At 45.3% G+C, this 17,375-nt stretch overlaps 1 protein-coding gene across 1 annotated transcript; it reads left to right on the top strand.

Moving 5' to 3' along the window:
• The first annotated feature begins 310 nt into the window (after positions 1–310).
• Positions 311–2,104, top strand: LOC140207408 (neuropeptides capa receptor-like). The gene is made up of 2 exons (XM_072275936.1): positions 311–362; positions 1,194–2,104. Exons 1-2 carry the CDS (start codon positions 311–313, stop codon positions 2,102–2,104), a joined length of 963 nt encoding a protein of 320 aa, XP_072132037.1.
• Positions 2,105–17,375: the final 15,271 nt, after the last annotated feature.

The following is a 17,375-nucleotide window of genomic DNA, read 5'->3' as shown; positions in this document are numbered from 1 at the left end:
TGAAGCCGGTATATCAGTGAGTGCGGTGCAGACATGGTGGCAAACTCGGTGTTCATTCAGGAGTTCTCAGTAACAGTACAGAATGGGAATCACATGATCAGCAATAACTATCATGAAACCGAGAGTTGAGCATTCACTATTTTTAGAGTCGATATTTCCTCATCTTTGAGATTTGCAATTTTGTGTTAAGCGGACCATACCTTATCACAATTGGGATTTGAATGTCATGACGTTTAATTTTACCCCAGCTGTTGAAAGACACGTCAGCCTTGTGTAGTATTGAGTATTCAGTATGCTGAAGCGAGTATAAATGAATAACCTTGGAGATTCCTCAGCTCAGAGTTTCTTCAGCGAGATCGCGGGTAGCTGGAAGACAGGCTGAATCTCACACAGCATGCTTGAAACATTTTACCCTGTGAGGAAGATATATTTCATGAGCATTGGTGTTGTCGCTGTTCCTGGTCAGAACATGAACAGACTAACATTTGCGGTTCTATGTGTGCGGTCTTTGGACTCGTTCAGTTGCCGACAGCGTTGTGATGTCGCTGTATCAGTGAGTGCGGTGCAGACATTGTGGTAAAACCCTGTGTTCATTCAGAAGTTCCCTTGCAGATTAATCCGCGACCTCGGCTAAAAATAAATCAGTAGTTGAAACAGACGTACAGTGGAAGATCGGAGAAATTGATTTATTTTGAGGATTAATGGCAGGAGGTTTTGATTTAACAATGTAAAGCCGCTATCGTCGTTAATCCTTGATGATCGGTCGTCTCCTGTACGTGGTGTTATTCCGTATCGATAGAGCAACATGCTTTACATTTAAATTGAAATTTATGTCAAACAATAGAAAATCAGACGCTGAAAACCGAGCAACACACACAAAATGCTGGAAGAACTCAGCAGGACAGATAGAACATATATAAGAGTCAAGGTTTCAGGCCGAAGCGTCGACTGTACTTATCTCCATAGACGCGGCCGGGCCTGCTGAATTCCTCTAGCATTTTGTGCGCCTTGATAGGTATGGCGCCGTGGTTTAAGAAATGTCTGCATTTGGATAGACTGGGGCAAGCCGATCGCCGGTGGTTTGAAGGGAGAGTATCACTTAAGAGTTAGACTCTGCACCGTCAGCCTATTTCTTCCCTGCGTCACAGGGAGCGTCGAGACAGTGACTAACAGTATTTTTGCTGTTCTCCCAGTGAATTTAGTGGCGATTGTGATCCTGTACTGGGGCAAATGCGGCCCCTCTGCCTGCTCAACTCGCTACCTGGTGGCTACGGCAGTGGCGGATCTACTGACCATCGTGTTTGCGGTGATATTGCGGCGGGTCGGTTATTATTACTTCCCCGGGACTTTCCTGGACATCACCCCCGTGTGCAGTGTGATCGCTGTCCCGGGCGAGGCAGCAACAGACTGTTCTGTCTGGTTCACCGTCACTTTTACATTTGATCGGTTTGTCGCCATTTGTTGCCAGAAGTGGAAAATAAAATATTGCGCCGGGAAAACTGCGGCTGTAGTTCTAACAACAACTGGCGTTCTGCTCTGTTTTATTAACATGCCATACTTATTCATATACCATCCACTGAAAGTGGTTGACAATATACCCTGGGACTGTGTTCGAAAACCAGGTACTTATACCGATCCCGGGTGGGTGGGATACGATCGGCTTTCTACCGTTCTAACGCCATCACTCCCGTTCGTGTTAATACTCCTGTTCAACGCTCTGACAGTCAGACACATTTTAGTGACTAGTCGCGTCCGTAAGGGGCTGAGGGGTCAGAGCAAGGCGGAGAACCGCAGTGACCCGGAGATGGAGAGCAGGAGGAGGTCTGTGATCTTACTTCTCACCATCTCCGGAAGCTTCATCATCCTGTGGTCGGTGAGTGTTGCCCAACTCCTTTATAACACCATTGCTGGACTGGATCAAAATACTTACAATGATTCAGAATACATCTTTCAACACACCGGAGACATGCTGATGATATTAAGTTGCTGCACAAACACGTTTATTTTGGGGGTAACTCAGTCTAAGTTCAGACAGCAGTTCATCAGCGCAGCGAAATATCCGCTCACGTCAATTATTCAGCTAATTAATAAACAAAATACCTAAGCTCTTCTCTGAGTTGTTTACAGTGTTTTCCATCTTGACACTACAGATCTGGAAACTTCGAAGAACATGGCAGCGGCGAGAATCAAACTGGTTTAGTGCCGGAGGGAGATACGGCACGGGACCGGACACTTCGTCAACCACAGCCCGCGACCTCCTGCTGCTACCAATTATTAAACTCACCCTACCTTTCGTTTTTATTTTTTGTCACTATATTCCCGCTCGCGTCACGTGAGCTTCCCTTTCCACGATGATAGAGTGGGTCAGCATCTGAGGACATTCAAGTCAAAATCGGCAGAAATGCATCTCATTCCTTGCATAAGAATGAAATGCAAAAAAAAAAGAACGTCAGTAGCCTACACGATCCTTCATGTTCTTTGCTTTAGATAAACACGTTATGGAAAAATGTGAACAGTACGTTGTATCTCTCAAATAATAACCACTCGTTTATGTAATCGGAATATATTTACAGAAGAGCAGAAAGGTCACCTTAAGGGTATGAGCGTTGTTGTGTATTTAATATTTTCGGAATCTTTGAGTGAACTTGGTTTTATAGTGTTTGATTACGCATTCTATAAGACCATCAGACCATTAGATATAGGAGCAGAAGTACGCCATTCGGTCCGTCGAGTCTGCTCCACCATTCATTCCTGTTGAGTAAAATGAATGATTCCGTGTTATATTGGCTGATTGTTAGGAGGCTGCGATTATGAAAAAAGTGATCCTTTTCTGGTTAGCTGCTAGTCACTACTGGTGTTCTGCAGGGTTGGTGTTTGGAACCGCTTCTTTTTATGCTCTATATGCAGAACTTTGCTGATGGAAAAGATGTTTTTTATTCCTTTGTTTGTTTTTTGTAAGGTTTGCAGACGATACCGAGATAGGTGGAGGGGCAGGTAGTATTGAGGAAACAGGCAGGGTGCAGAAGGACTTAGAAAGATTAGGAGAATAGGCAAGGGAGAGGCAAATGACGTACGCTATTAAAAAATACATAGTTATGCACTTTGGTAGTAGAAATAAAAGTGCAGATTTTTTTTTGAACAGGAGAAAATCCAAAAATCTGAAATGCAAAGGGACTTGGTGATCCTTGTGCAGAACACCCTAAATGTTAACGTGCAGGTAGAGTCGCTGGTGGGGAAGGCAAATGCAATGTTAACATTCAAAGATTCAAGATTCAAAAAAAAACGTAATTGTCATTCTAACCGCACATCAGCTCTGCAGGGCAGAATGAGACAGCGTTTCTCAGGGGCAGTGCAATCATAAGGAACTGAGCGAAATACATGTTAGTAAGGAAGTGGTGTTAGGTAAATTGAAGGGATTGAAGGCAGATAAATCCCCAGGGCCAGATGGTCTGCATCCCAGGGTGCTTAAGGAAGTAGCCCAAGAAATAGTGGATGCATTAGTGATAATTTTTCAAAACTCGTTAGATTCTGGACTAGTTCCTGAGGATTGGAGGGTGGCTAATGTAACTCCACTTTTTAAAAAAAGGAGGGAGAGAGAAACCGGGGAATTATAGACCGGTTAGCCTAACGTCGGTGGTGGGGAAACTGCTGGAGTCAGTTATCAAGGATGTGATAACAGCACAGATGGAAAGCGGTGAAATGATCGGACAAAGTCAGCATGGATTTGTGAAAGGAAAATCATGTCTGACGAATCTCATAGAATTTTTTGAGGATGTAACTAGTAGAGTGGATAGGGGAGAACCAGTGGATGTGGTATATTTGGATTTTCAGAAGGCTTTTGACAAGGTCCCACACAGGAGATTAGTGTGCAAACTTAAAGCACACGGTATTGGGGGTAAGGTATTGGTGTGGGTGGAGAGTTGGTTAGCAGACAGGAAGCAAAGAGTGGGAATAAACGGGACCTTTTCAGAATGGCAGGCGGTGACTAGTGGGGTACCGCAAGGCTCAGTGCTGGGACCCCAGTTGTTTACAATATATATTAATGACTTGGATGAGGGAATTAAATGCAGCATCTCCAAGTTTGCGGATGACACGAAGCTGGGTGGCAGTGTTAGCTGTGAGGAGGATGCTAAGAGGATGCAGGTTGACTTGGATAGGTTGGGTGAGTGGGCAAATTCATGGCAGATGCAATTTAATGTGGATAAATGTGAAGTTATCCACTTTGGTGGCAAAAATAGGAAAACAGGTTATTATCTGAATGGTGGCCGATTGGGAAAAGGGGAGGTGCAACGAGACCTGGGTGTCATTATACACCAGTCATTGAAAGTGGGCATGCAGGTACAGCAGGCGGTGAAAAAGGCGAATGGTATGCTGCCATTTATAGCGAGAGGATTCGAGTACAGGAGCAGGGAGGTACTACTGCAGTTGTACAAGGCCTTGGTGAGACCACACCTGGAGTATTGTGTGCAGTTTTGGTCCCCTAATCTGAGGAAAGACATCCTTGCCATAGAGGGAGTACAGAGAAGGTTCACCAGATTGATTCCTGGGATGGCAGGACTTTCATATGAAGAAAGACTGGATGAACTGGGCTTGTACTCGTTGGAATTTAGAAGATTGAGGGGGGATCTGATTGAAACGTATAAGATCCTAAAGGGATTGGACAGGCTAGATGCAGGAAGATTGTTTCCGATGTTGGGGAAGTCCAGAACGAGGGGTCACAGTTTGAGGATAGAGGGGAAGCCTTTTAGGACCGAGATTAGGAAAAACTTCTTCACACAGAGAGTGGTGAATCTGTGGAATTCTCTGCCACTGGAAACAGTTGAGGCCAGTTCATTGGCTATATTTAAGAGGGAGTTAGATATGGCCCTTGTGGCTACGGGGGTCAGGGGGTATGGAGGGAAGGCTGGGGCGGTGTTCTGAGTTGGATGATCAGCCATGATCATAATAAATGGCGGTGCAGGCTCGAAGGGCCGAATGGCCTACTCCTGCACCTATTTTCTATGATTTCTATAACAAATGCAACACTAAATAATAAACATAACAATAAATAGTAAAACACAACAGCCACATATCAGTTATAAGTGTCCAGTGCACGTTAAAAGTGTTCAAAGTAGAGTCAGGTAGAGCAGCTATTTAGCAGTCTGACTGTCTGTGGGAGGAAGCTGTTTAGTAGCCTTGTGGTTTTAGTTTTGATGCTCCTGTAACGTTTGCCTGATGGCAGAAGAACAAACAGTTCATGGAGAGGGTGTGAGGGGTCTTTAATGATGTATCGTGTCTTCTGGAGGCATCGACTCTGAAAGAGGTCTTGGACAGAAGGTAGGGAGACCCCAATAACCTTCTCTGCACCCCTAACCACCCTCTGCAAGGCTCTTTTGTCGACAGCAGTGCAGCTGGAGTACCAGGTTGTGATGCAAAAGGTCAGCACACTCTCAACCACGCCTCTGTAGAATGTAGTTAAGATGTTAGTGGGGAGTGATGCTTGTTTAAGCTTCCTCAGAAACTGCAATCTCTGCTGGGCCCGTTTCACAATCCCAGTGGTGTTTCTGGACCAGGTGAGATTGTCCGAGATCTGCACCCCAAGGAACTTGATGTTTTCCAGTCTCTCCACTGTAGAGCCGCTGATGCTGAGGGGTGTGTGCTCAGACTGAGACCGTCTGAAATCGACGATTATCTCCTTGGTTTTGGTGACATTAAGCATCAAGTTGTTATCCCTACACCAGCTCTCTAGGTGTTTGACCTCCTCCGTGTACATAGATTCATCATTTTTTCTGATGAACCTCACCACTGTGGTATTATCTGCAAATTTAATGATCAGGTTCTCCTTGTATCTGACTGCACAGTCATGTGTTAGCAGTGTAAATAGCAATGGGCTAAGCACACAGCCTTGTGGGGATCCAGTGCTCAGTGTCATGGAGTCATAGATGTTCCTGCCAACACGGACTGACTGTGGTCTTCCTGTCAAGAAATCGAGAATCCAGCGACACATGGCAGTGCATTTCAAAAGGACAAGAATATAAAAATAGTGATGTGGTGCTGAGGTTTTATTGCCTTATCTTGAGTATTGTGAGCAGTTTCGGGATCCTTATCTAAGAAAATGCGCGATGGCATTGTAGTAGGTTCAGCGGAGGTTAACCAGGCTGAATCCAGGAATAAAATGGATATCATACGAACAATGTTTAATAGCTCTGCGTTTGTACTCGCTCGCATTAAGAAAGATGAGGGGGTATCTCACTGAAGCCTTTTCGATGTTGAAAGGCCTAGACAGAGTAGATGGAACCTAAGGCAAGACGGCAGAACCTCAGGATAGAGGACCGTCCAGTTAAAGCCGAGATGCAGATACGTTTCTGCTGAACTTGTGGAATTTGTTATCACGGGCAGGTGTAGAGGCCAGGTCGTTGGGTGCATTTAAGGCAGAGCTTGTTAGGTTCTTGATTGGACACGATATCAAAGGATATGGGGAGAAGCCGAGGAGTGGGGCTGAGTTGGGAAAGAAAGGATAATCCTTGAGTGAATGACCGAGCAGACTCGAAGGGCCAATGGGCCTAACTCTGCTCCACTCCTATGTCTTATGGTTATGGTCTCTGAATCAGATACAGTATGTCTAACATTGAGGAACACGTGTGGAGGCAGATTAAGGGAAGGTGTACAATTACAGGGTTGTCATCAGAGTCCTTAACTTACTTCATATGAAGGGAAACCTCCTTAGTGCAAGTAGTTTATTTCAGGCAGAATTTGTTACGGCAGAATATGACTATATAGAGGAGGAGTTGGACTCCACTGGTGCAGGTGACTGAATATTCAATGAGTGAACAGTTAGGGAAGAGTGAACTCAACTCCTTCAGTATAACGTTAGATACGGATAAGGATGGACATTGCAGGGGAGCTTAAAGAGGAACAGGGCAAATTACCAGAAGCAGGCAGCAGTAACTCGGGAGAATCAACTGTGGAGGGTGTGAAAGGACCAACAGCGCAGCCTACAGCACAGTTATGTTCCAGTCTGATGGAAGGACAAGAATAACAAGAGAACCGCGAAAATCAAAAAGTCATGAATCCAGTGAAAGAGTAAAAGAAAAATATATGTAAAGTTTAGGAAGGTAGATTCAGACGGAGCTCTGGATGAGTAAAAAGAAGCCAAAGAAGAACTTAAAAAGGGAATTAGGAAAGTCAGGAATGTCTATGAAAAGTCCCTGGCCAGTAGAACTAAAGAGAATTCCAAGGCCTTCTGTAAATAAACAGGATCAAGAAAATAACTAGGTAGAGTGTGGGATACTCAAGGATAAAGGGCCGAACATTTGTTTGGATGCAAAGGATACCGGTGAGGTCCTGAGTGACTACCGTACATCAGCATTTGCCAAGGGGAAGGACGTGGAGAATGGGGAGATGAGTGCCGAATGTGTTAATTTACAAGGGCATTTCTAAGTAAAGGAAGAGGTAATGGTGGGTCTCTTAAAGGTTATTGAGGTGGATAGGCCCACAGAGCCTGATGTGGTATATTCTGCGTTACTGAGAGAGGCAAGGGAAGAGATGGCTGGGACTTTGACCAATAATCTTGCGTCCTCCCTATCCACAGGTAAGGTCATGGGGGACTGGTGAGCAGCCAATGTTGATCCGTTATCCAAGAAGAAAACCAGGGGTAATCTTGGAGACTATTAATTGATGACTCTCATATCAGTGACAGGGAAGTTCAACAGAGAAACATAGAAAACCTACAGCACAATACAGGCCTTTCGGCCCACAGTGTTATGCCGAACATGTCCTTACTTTAGAAATCACTGCCATTACCCAAAACCCTCTATTGTTCTAAGCTCCATGTACCTATCCAGGAGTCTCTTAAAAACCCTATCGTATCCGCCTCCACCACCATTGGCGGCAGCCCATTCCATGCACTCACCGCTCTTTGCCTAAGAAAAAAGAATTACACCAAGTCATCTCCTCTGTACCTATGTCCAAGCTCCTTAAAACTATGCCCTCTCGAGCTAGCCATTTCAACCCTGGGAGAAAGCCTCTGGCTATCCACACGATCAAGGCCTCTCATCATCTTGTACACCTGTATCAGCTTATCTCTCATCCTCCATCGCTCCAAGGAGAAAAAGTCAAGTTCTCTCCATCTATTCTCATATTCCCCAACCTAGGCAAAGTTCTTGTAAATCTCCTCTACAGCCTTTCTCTAGTTTCCACGTCTTTCTTGCAGTAGGGTGACCACAACTGATCACAGTAAATGGGCTTGAGCAGGGTCCTATATAGCTGTAACATTAAATCCCTGCTCCTGAACGCAATCCCACTGTTGATGAAGGCCAAAGCACTGTATGCCTTCTTAACCACATAGTCATTCTGTGCAGCAGCTTTGAGTGTCCTATGGACTCGGACCCCAAGATCCCTCTGATCCTCCACACTACCAAGAGTCTTACCATTAATACTATATTCCGTCGTCATATTTGATCTACCAAATTGAATCACCTCTCACTTATTTGGGTTGAACTCCATCTGCCACTTCTCAGCCCAGTCTTGCATCCTATCTATGTCCCGTTGTAACTTCTGACAGTCCTCTCCACTATCCTCAACACACCCAACCTTTGTGTCATCAGCAAACTTACTAAACCATACTTCTACTTCCTCATCCAGGTCGTTTATAAAAATCACGAAGAGTAAGAGTCCCAGAACAGATCCCAGATGCATACCACTGGTCAACGAACTCCATGCAGAATATGACCTGTCGAGAACCACTCCTTGCCTTCTGTGGGCAAGCCAATCCTGGATCCACAAAGCAAGGTCCCCTTGGATCGCTATAAGCCTTGCATCGTGTACCTTATCAAATGCCTTGCAGAAATCCATATACACTACATCTACTGCTCTACCTTCATCAATGTGTCTGTGTGTTTAGTTTCATCCTCAAAAAATTCAGTCGGGCTCATAAGGCTCGACCTTCCTTTGACAAAGCCATGCTGACTGTTTCTAATCGTATTATGCATCTCCAAATGTTCATAAACCCTGCCTCTCAGGATTTTCTCCATCAACTTACGAACCACTGAAGTAAGACTCGCTGATATATAATTTCCAGGGCTATCTCTACTCCTTTTCTTGCATAAGGAAACAACATCTGGTACCCTCCAATCATCCGGAACCTCTCCCATCCCCATTGATGATGCAAATATCATTCCAGAGGCTCAGAAATCTCCTCCGTTGCCTCCCATAGTAACCTGGGGTGTATCCCGTCCGTCCACGTGACTTATCTATCTTGATGTTTTCCAAAAGCTCCAGCACATCCTCTTTCTTAATGTCTATATGCTCAAGCTTTTCAGTCCGCTGTAAGTCACTCAAACAATTGCTAAGGTCCTTTTCCGAAGTGAATACTGAAGCAAAGGATTCATTAAGTGAACACACACAGATCCGTAAAACAGCACAATCTCAAAGACAATATTGAACTGGTAGAAACTCTGGAAATACTGCTGTGACAAGTGTACGTATGCAAACACCATAGCGCTCCCAGGTTCTGTCCTTAATTCATGATGAGCTCCCGATTCTGTTCCTAGCGAATCGGAGCGCCTGAATTTTTTGGGTCCAAACGGATCATTGCACCCTGAGCAAAGTGCAGTTGATAACCCGCTCGTAAACCTGGACTTCGCCTTAATCAGCAGGCAACTCCACACCCTGCTCCCCGGCGCTTGCATTGAACCACACAAATACCAATTCAATCAAATAGTGCCTAAAGCCTTGCTGATCTTTATTGTTCAGTGTGTCCTACCTGTTAGAGCGGCTACGGATTCTGTTACCACCCCGAACAATGTGACACTGCTCCATGGGCTTTGCAGGCAAGTAAACACTCTCTCTGGTTAAAAATCAGCTCTTGGTGACAATCATTAACTAAATACACAGATTTATCAGCGCGTCTCTCCGTGGTAAGCCACACGTGTCGTGCTTTGTAAACAGAACAGTTGGGACAGGTTACCTCTGTTCATTCTGTGCCAGTGTAAACGAAAATTCTACCATTAACCCTGGGAGCTGCACTTCAGAACAATCACTGTGATTTACCGCTAGTTGCATGATCAAGACGTCGGTTCAGTTACACGTGCCATTACACTTGTCAGAATAGACAATGTTGGTCTGCCCGGTGATTGATTGGGAATCTGCCCAGCAATAGACTGGCTGTCTATGCAGTGATCGACAGACAGTCCGCTCAATGTCTGTCAGAGGTACTTCCTATGAATGACAGATAATCCGCACGGTGATTGACAGGCTGCCCGCCCAGTGATTGACAGGGAATCTGCCCAGTGATTGACAGGGAATGTGAACAACGATTCACAGAGATTCCGCTCAATGATAGACACGATGGCTGCACAGTCATTAAATGAAGACTTGCATAGTGACTGCTAGCAAGTAACACACACAATGCAAACGGACCCCCCCCCCCCCCCCCGCGGATCAGGAAATATCTTTACAGGCTGACAAAAGTGATATGTTGGCGATAGTTTTTCAGGGACTTCATCAAGCCTGCCAAGGTAACCTCACCACAGTGACAGGGACGGCATCAATCTGGTTAGCAGCTCCGGTGCCTGCCTAACGCTCACCCGAATTCGACTGTATACCAGTACTAGCCTGATAGAGGGAAACTCCCTAGACTGATAAAACTCACTGCATTTCACCACTGGATGCTCTGCGTCAGGTGAACAGGACAGAGACACCACCGATACGTCTGTGCACAACAGTCATAAGGGTATTCCACCGCCTTTGTCTTTAAAAGACTAAACTGCCCTGTCTTTGCAGATTAAGGTCTAGCCATCAAGCTGTAGTGCTGCGTCCAAAATAGCGGAGGTGAGCCAAGTTATCATGAAGTACACAGCGGTCTCTGATGTCCGTCCAAAACGACCATCTTGTTCTATAGTCTTCAGATATATTTTCTAGAGACCGTACACCCGAAAGCAGAAGATTGAGAGTGGGTCCAGGCCTCTGAGCTTCAATCATATCCGCAGACCAGGTCCGCACCCGCGCTTCCAGTTGTTTACAGCGGATCTGCAGTCGCAACAATGTCTGCAGTGTGGGATTCGCCGATATCGCTATGTTTTATTATCGATAGATTATTTTAAAGTTATACAATGATGTCCTTGCAGCACCTGATTACCTTGTGATCTCTGTCTCGGAACTAAACGTCAGAACATCTTCAAGAGGGTCAGACCCTGATGGCTTACCTGTTTGGGTATTTGAAAGCAGTGCCAACCAACGGGCGGAAGTGCTCAGGGACATTTTCCATCTCTCACTGCTGTAGTCGGAGGCTCTCAGCTGCTTCAATCGAGCGACATCATGCCAATGTCCAAGAAGAGCATGGTGAGCTGCCTTAACAACTGTCATTCAGTTCAACTCAGATACTATGATGGAATGCTTTGAGAAGTCGGTCATGGCGAAAATCAACTCCTGCCTGAGCAAGGACATGGTCCCGCTGTGATCTGCCTACTGCCCTGACAGGTCGGCAGAGGATGCAGTCTTAATGGCTATTCTCTCTCCCTAGAATCACATGGACAAGATCAATACCTACATCATGTTGTTTTTTTATTAATTTCTTTTTATGAACGTTGGATATAATCATACCATCGAGTCAAATAACAAAGTCCAAAACCTGGCTTTCTGTACCTCGCTCAGCAAATGAATCCTTGAGTTACTCACCGGGAGACCACAGACAGTCCGGATCGGAAATAACAAATTCTTTTCGCTGACGATCAACACTGGTGCAGCTCAGGGATGCATCCATAGTCCACGGATCTACTCTCTCTACACCCATGAGCACCAAATATACATTTGCCGATGACACAAATATACTTGACAGATTTTCAGGTGGTGACGAGCAGGTCAGCGAGATAGGTTTAGCTGGCTGAATGATATCGTGACCTTGCGGGCAACGTCAGTAAGACCCAGGGATTCGTAGTGGACTTCACGAAGAAGAAGTCGAGGAAACGTACATCAGTACTTATCTAGGGGCCAGCAATGGAATGGGTGAGCAGTTTCAAGTTCCCGGGTATCAACACCTCTGAAGATCTCTCCTGGCCCCAACATATTCGTGCAATTACAAAGAAGTTTGTGGAAACTTGGTAAGTCACTAAAGACACTCGCTGTTTTCTACAGATGTCCGGTGGAGAGCAATCTAACTGGTTGCATCCACATCTGCTACGGAGGCGAAACTCTACAGGATCGGAACGGTTGCAGACACAGCCACATCGATCATGGGCACTGGCCTTCCCGGCATCGATGGCACTTTCAGAAGGCGATGTCTCCAAAAGCAGATGTCGAGCATTAAGGAACCCTACCTTTCACTCATTGCTCCCATTAGAAGGAGGGACAGGAGGCTGAAGACAAACACACAACTTTTCAGGAACATATTCTTCCCCTCCTCCATCAAATTTCCGAATGAACATTGAACCTAGGAATACTATCTTTTTTTTTTGTTTTCTTTTTGCTTTCTTTTTGTACGATGTAGTTAGTTTTATATACATTTCCTACTGTAAGTTATGGTTTATTTTTCAATACTATGCATTGCAATGTACTGCTGCCGCAAGGTCACACATTTAACGACATACGCCAGTGATATTGAACTGGATTCTGATTCTGTCAGGCACGTTCGTGTCTATCACCCTGTGACCGCACCACCGCCAACCCCCATACAGTTCAGCAAGTGCGTCTCCCCCACCACAACTCCACAGAGGTTCGGTTCCCACGCCTGATTGAGAAATATTTCACACCATATGGAAATATCAATATTTTTCCAATAATGTAGCATTATTCATTTTCTGCTCAATTATTTAAAACTTCATTATAAACAAATGTGAAGGCAAATAATAACTAAATTCAATTGTCAGTACCAATGGAAATCCTTAGAGCACAGAAAAGTACACCACACGAAAATACCTTTCGTCCTACCCTGTCTGTGCTGAACGATGCCAATCCAAGTATTTCATGTGAACATACGAATATAGATATAGGAACACGCAGCAGCATCTATTCAATCAGGACATGGTTGATTTGACCATTACCTCCATTCCCCATTCCCCCACCTCACCATCACCGGCGCCATAGCTCTTCACTCCATATCAAATCAAGAATTCGCAAGCTCCGACATAGCCAGAACTCCACTGGCCTTTGAGGAAGAGAGTTCCAGTTCGAGTTCCGTCTATTGTCATTCAACTGTTCTCATGTATACTAGCAACGGAATCAACACTCCTCCAGAGCAATACAGTCCCAAAAACTCACACACATATCCCATCAAGTAATATTACAACAGATAAGTTAACAGATATTAATATATGCAATGCAAGTTAAAAAGAGAAAAGTATAACACTACTGGCGATTCATATGTGACGAGAACTGCGTGGTGATAGGTGTTTCAATAATTCTACTGTCTGGGGAAGAAGCTGTTGCCTATCCTAACAATCTTGCCTTAATGACACAGTTTCTCCTTCCTGATGGTAGGAGGCCAAGGAATTTGTGGGATAGATGGGAAGGATCATTGTGAATGCTGATGGACCCGCGGACGCAGCGCTCCTGATAAATATCTCTGATGGGTAGAAGAGAGAATCCGATGATTCTCCCAGCAGTCAGCACGATCTTTTGCAGGGACTTGTGGCCAGAAGCCTTTCAATTCCCGTACCAGAAGGCGACGCAGCTGGTCAGGGCGCTCTCGATGTTGCTGTTTTGAACCCTCTACAGTTTCAGCACATCTTTTCTAAGATAAGGGGCCCAACATCGCTCACAACCCTCCAAGTGAGGCCTCGGCAGTGCTTTATAAAGTTTTAACAGAACATCCTTGTTTTTCTTTTTATTCTACTCATCTAACATTGCACTTGCTTCCTCACCACACACTCAACCTGCAAATCAACATGTAAGAAATTCTGCACAAAGACTCCCAAGGTCCTTTGCACCTCAGATTTTTACCATTCTTCTAATCTGTCTATGTCCCTCTGTAGCCTCTCCTTTCCACCTATGTTCATATTGTCTGCAAAATTAGTTACAAAGCCATCCAAATCATTGACAAAACTCTAAAAGGAATCAGCATCAACACAGACCCTTGTGGAACACCACTAGTCGCCGGCAACCAACCAGAAAAGGCTCCTTTTATTCCCACTCTCATGCCAATGCATGCTAGAATGTTTCCTATAATGCTCGGAGCTTGTTAAGCAGCCTCTGTGGCCTTCTGAAAATCCAAGTACATAACATCATCCGATTCTCCTTTGTCTCTCCTGCCGACTATGTATTTAAAGAATTCCAACAGATTTGTCAGGTAAGATTTTCCTTTGAGGAAACCATGCTGAATACGGCCTATTTTATCACGTGTCTTAAGTACCCTGAGAACTCATTCTTGATAATCGACTCCGACATCTTCCCGACCACTGAGGTCAAATTAACTGGACGGTAGTTTTCTTTCTTCTACCTCTCTCCCTTGTTGAAGAGTAGAGTGACATTTGCAGCTTCCCAGTCTTCTGAAACCATTCCAGAATCTAGTGATCCTTCAAAGATTATTACGAATGCCTCATGATCTCTTCAGCCAACCTTTTTAGAACGCTGGGTTGTCCACGTTACTAACCTACCTTCAGACCTTTCTGTTTCCCAAGAAATGTCATTTCACATTTCATGGCCCCAGAAACTTGGAACTTCCACAATACTGCCAGTGGCTTCCACAGTGAAGACTGATTGAAAATACTTAATGAGTTTGTCCGCTATTTGGATGATGTCCACTTTCGCCTCTCTTTTACGCTTTCTGCATTTGAAGAAACTTTTGGTATCATCTTTAATATTATTGTCTAGGCTTAGTTACTTATTCCATCTTCACCTTCTTAATGACTTTATTGACATGAACAGACTGTGGCCTTTGCATTATGAAGCCCGGGGTATAGTTACGGTGAATGAACGAGAACAGTTTACCCACCAGCTTCTGTGAGATAAAAGCCAAGGTGGAGATGATGAGCAGTGTCCTGGCGTATGTGTTACTAATTCCTGGTGGGACGTGAAGGAGTGGAGGTGCAGAAGCATCAACACCATCGATTTGAGTGATAGGTGACCTAGAAATGTTTCAATAAAGATCGGATTGAATGCCATCCATAATGGGCAGCTAAAAGCAATTCATTTCTTTTTTTCAGAGGTCAGCATCTCTGGACTGCAGTCATTGAGACGTCTTTCCATCGACCTTTTTGGAACCGCAATGATGGTGGCCGCCTAGAAGCCCGAGGGGACAGTGAACTGTTCCAGAGAGATGATGAAGATAGCTCTTAGAACCTGCCAACCGGGCTGCACAGTCCCACAGAATCCTTCCACGTAAGTTATCAGGATCCGCAGCTATACATGGGTTGACCTTGGCTTGGGGGTCTTCCTCACATCAGCTGCGGCCAGACAGAGTGTCTGTTCCTTGTGGGTTTTGGGGTGGGGAGGGGTGAGTCATCGTTCCCGACATGTCGTTCCGTGTATCAAACTGAGCATAAAAGACCTGAGAACTGTCTTATTCCGCCAATATGACGGCAGAATCCCAATCTCTCACCGTCAGCCATGATTTGTCTTCACGTTGATATGTTTAATAACGGTGACTTCGTCAATGCCCTTCAGAGATCTGGCATATTCATCGATGTTAATGTGACGGTCGTAGGTAGCCGCCTCTCTGAACGTGATCCAGCCCGTGTTTTCAAAACAGCTCCACAATGCTGAGGTTTCTCCCTCTGGTCAGGTCTGTATCTCCCTCTGAACTCGTTTGACTAGTTTTGTCAGTGGCTGATATGCAGGAATCTCCACAACAGCTAAGATGTCAGAGAGGCAGACTCAGTGCAGAGACCCTCCTCATCTCCAACCTAAATCTTCTCCCCGAATCTTGAGGCAATGTCCCCTAGTTCAAGGGTCCCCACCCTTTTTCGCACTGCGGACCGGTTTCATATTGACAATATTCTTGTGGACCGGCCGACCGGTGGGGCGGGGGGGTCGGGGGTGGTAGGGTTGCCAACGGACTAGAGCAGCAGTGCAGTCAAATACGCTGGGTTTACCCCGAGAAAGACTACAATTACCATGAAGCCGTGCGTGGGCACCAGTGTGCATGCGTGTACGATTTCCACCACCCCCCCCATCGTTTTTGGCGATTGTCTTCGGAGGAGGGGGGTGGGGGGTGTTAATCACTACCAGAATATTGGTGATAAGTGGCTAATGCACTCAATTTCCTTTCTAAAAGGGTTTATCTAACGAATTTAATATTAAGCACACAGCGCTTATTTTCCTCGCATGAAAATAGTGATAAGTCAATTATCAGGGGAGCTTGAAGTAAGTGTTGAATGAACTTCCGGTAGAAGTGATAGAGGCAGGTTCGATACTATCATTTAAAGAAAAATTGGATAGGTATATGGACAGGAAAGGAATGGAGGGTTATGGGCTGAGTGCAGGTCGGTGGGACTAGGTGAGAGTAGCGTTTGGCACGGACTAGAAGGGGTGAGATCGCCTGTTTCCGTGCTGTAATTGTTATATGGTTATATAAGTCAATAGCATCATAACATTTTAAGTAACGTTTGGATATTAAACACACAGCACATATTTTCCCCGTATGAACATATAAAATCATTGCAACACACCAATATCACTGAATCAGTGGGAGCCCTGGGCTTGTTTTCCTGCAACAAGACGGTCCTATCGAGGGGTGACGGGAGACAGCGATACTCGAAGGAGGTTCCTTATGTCCAGTCTGTTCCGCAATTTAGTTTTTGTTGCATTCATTGCAGAGATTTGATGGAAATGGAAGCAACGTTTTCAGTGCTTCCGTGACTATCTCAGGATTTTTAGCCTTGACTTTGATCCAGAATGCCGGCAGAGATGTTATATCAAGCATACTTTTCAGCCCGTCGTCATTTGCAAGCTGGAGGAGTTGATCTCCTTCCCGCGCTGACATGGATGACGCGCTGTTAATGACCTCGCGTGCGTAATGGCTCCACAGTGGGCGTGACGGGGAACGAGGAAAGGTGCAGCTGACTCATATCGCCAAATCATATCGTTTCCTCGCGGCCCGGTGGCTGGGGACGGCTGCCCCAGTTCTATCTCACCTACCAATGGAAACAAATTTCCTACTTCTATCTTATGTCAGAGAGACAGACTCAGTGCCAGAGACCCGGCCACTGTGACTTTTCTCTATTAGGTCACCGCCTCACAACAGTATCCAAAGTGGTGAGGAGGCTGGCCACAGGGATACTCTGCACTGGCTCCCGAAACCCCTTTTTCTCTTCCTGGTTGTCACCCAGTTTCCCGTGCCCTGTACCTTGGGTGTAACTACCTCTCTATTTGTCTAATCCGCCACCCCTCAGCGTCTCGAATGATCCAGAGTTCATCCAGTTCCAGCCCCAACTCGTTTAACACGGCTTGTAAGAAGCTGCAGC

Source organism: Mobula birostris, chromosome 13, assembly GCF_030028105.1.
Source record: "Mobula birostris isolate sMobBir1 chromosome 13, sMobBir1.hap1, whole genome shotgun sequence".
Classification (NCBI taxonomy): Eukaryota; Metazoa; Chordata; class Chondrichthyes; order Myliobatiformes; family Myliobatidae; genus Mobula; species Mobula birostris.
This window is presented reverse-complemented; position numbering and strand designations above follow the sequence as displayed.

Bases quoted from the DNA above. Each gene is read 5' to 3' on its own strand.
- LOC140207408 (XM_072275936.1), top strand. From the start codon at position 311: ATGAATAACCTTGGAGATTCCTCAGCTCAGAGTTTCTTCAGCGAGATC. The intron at 363-1,193 runs GTAGCTGGAAGA...CTGTTCTCCCAG, and splicing joins TTTCTTCAGCGAGATCGCGG to TGAATTTAGTGGCGATTGTG.